This window comes from Taurulus bubalis, assembly GCF_910589615.1.
Source record: "Taurulus bubalis genome assembly, chromosome: 11".
Classification (NCBI taxonomy): Eukaryota; Metazoa; Chordata; class Actinopteri; order Perciformes; family Cottidae; genus Taurulus; species Taurulus bubalis.
Window position 1 is genome coordinate 6,303,668 of NC_136599.1, and position 2,259 is coordinate 6,305,926.

The 2,259-nt window shown below is 45.4% G+C and overlaps 1 protein-coding gene across 1 annotated transcript in view; it reads left to right on the forward strand.

Moving 5' to 3' along the window:
- The first annotated feature begins 728 nt into the window (after positions 1-728).
- Positions 729-2,259, forward strand: part of LOC306744166 (translocating chain-associated membrane protein 1-like 1) — a 6,696-nt gene continuing 5,165 nt past the window's right edge. Inside the window, exons 1-3 of the mRNA XM_079226752.1 lie at positions 729-1,112; positions 1,922-1,982; positions 2,080-2,198. Of these exons, the coding sequence (XP_079082878.1) occupies positions 993-1,112; positions 1,922-1,982; positions 2,080-2,198 (300 nt within the window). The 5' untranslated portion in view covers positions 729-992. The remainder of the gene's footprint in view (positions 1,113-1,921; positions 1,983-2,079; positions 2,199-2,259) is intronic.

Genomic DNA, 2,259 nt, shown 5'->3' on the forward strand with positions numbered 1-2,259 from the left:
AGTCATTCCTTCCCGCTGCTGTCAGGCTGCATAATAAGGTGAGCTCACAGTAGACCACTAACACTTTAATCACTTTGGCCACTTAAATTACAGTGGTAACACATCTGGTGCAATAAAAATACATTTAAGTACTTTTATATACTTTGTTTATTCAGTCTGTATATTTAATTTAATATTGCTACTGTAATCTTCTTCTTTACTGTTTTTATTAGTTTTACTGTTTATTTATATTACTTGATTTTTATTAACTATGTGTCTCTTGTGTGCAATGCTGCTGTAATCCTGCAATTTCCCCACTGTGGGACTAATAAAGGATTATTTTATGTTATTTTATTGTGAGTATGGAATAAAAAGATAGATAAACAAAACTATAATTAATAATAGCTCATACATGGGTCGTAATGCAGGAGCTATCTCGGTTAATATTGTACTTTAGTGGCATGAATTATCAAATATATTTTTTAATAATCAGATGACAATAATCCAGGTATATTCTGTAAAATCTGAAAAACAGACATCTAAGTGCTTTTGTTTTTAATTTAGGAAACGTGGACGCTTACGTCGAGTTCCTGAACGCACCACGGGCCCGGGTTCTCCTTCTACGTCAACGGCACGGGGCGGTTCATGAATGAAGTGGGAGGGGCCTGTCATCTGACTTTACCAGGCAAGGGGAGAGAGAAGAAGAAGAAAAAGAAGAAGAAGAAGAAGAAGAAAAAAAAAAAAAAAAAAAGTGGGTGTTGTGCCGTTGTGTTTGTATTTTGACGCGATGCACCTTTATGCAAACTGCTTTTGAACGCACGCACGAGCGAAGAACGGGGGGGTCACTGTGCGCGCGGAGCAAACACCCAGACGCCAACGGCCAACGGCCAACGGCGGCCCGTGCAGCGAGCTCAAACCCCAGCAAAGACTCTCTGACGGGGGTGGTGGTGTTGGGGTGGAGGGGCCACGCAGCCCCGGGAGTCTGACAAGTAGAGAGCCGCGTCGCTGACACCATGGGGTTCCGCAAGAAGAACAAGAGTCCTCCGGTGCTGAGCCACGAGTTCGTGATCCAGAACCACGCCGACATGGTGTCGTGCCTGGCCATGATCATCCTCCTCGGCCTGATGTTCGAGGTACTGTGTGATTGGGACCAAAGGGGAGCTGTGTTTTTTTTTAAAAATTTTTAGCCGAGTGATGTTAGCTGCTGCTAACTGTCGTTAGCGCGACATGACAGCCAGCACTTTAGGGGCAAGGCGCGAGCGTCTCTCTTTCTCTCCCTCCCTCTCTCCCTCTTCTCATGTGTCTCACTGATCGCCAAAGAAGATGGCGAGGAGGAGGAGGAGGCCCCACTGGCACCGCTGACAGGTCATTCCTCCAGTCTGCTGATGCATTGCCTCAGTAGGAGATCAATGCATGCATGTGGCCTCTTAAGATAGTCGTGCCACACGTTTGATCAGCTGACTTTGAATGACACAACCTGTCCCCACCCCAAAAAACCCAGCGAGCAGACTAGAAATGTATCAGATTTGTCTCAGTCCACCTTTTACCTGTGAAAGCTAAAGGGTGAGATGTGAACTTGGTACAGAGCCATCAATGCCTACACTCATTGCACACTAGGAGAGTAATTGTAGCCGTGGTACTGAACTTAAAATATCCATCTTTTTTTTGAGAGAGAGACCCCTGGGAGCCCCTGCAGGCCCCCTGGAGGTCCCCAAACCCCAGTTGTGTAACTCAGTGAATTCAGGATCTTGCATTGGCACAGCAGCCCTCACTAATTGCATAGTGTGTGTGTGTGTGTGTGTGTGTGTGTGTGTGTGTGTGTGTGTGTGTGTGTGTGTGTGTGCGTGTGTGTGTGAAATGATGATGATTGTGTGTGTGTGTGCACCTGTCAAAAAAAGGTATCAGTCCACTCATCCTGTTTCTCTCTCTTTGTGTGTTCCAGGTCACAGCCAAGTTCGCCATCATGTTCATCACAGTCCAGTACAACGTAACACAAGTTCTTGGTGAGTGGAAGTTTATAGGTCCAGGTGTATGTGTATATATATATATATCAGATTTTCTTAAGATAACTCGTGTTAACTGTTTATTTTTTCGTCGCAGATGAGAAAAGTGACCCAGTGAACCTCTACCAGTACGGTCCTAAAGATGTGGCCACTGTGTTTTTCTACCTTCTCATCGCGGTCATCCTTCACGCCTTGATACAAGAATATATTCTCGACGTGAGTACATCGACTCCCACTGCTTTGCTGCTCGCACACAGCTGCGCGTTATTGTGATCTT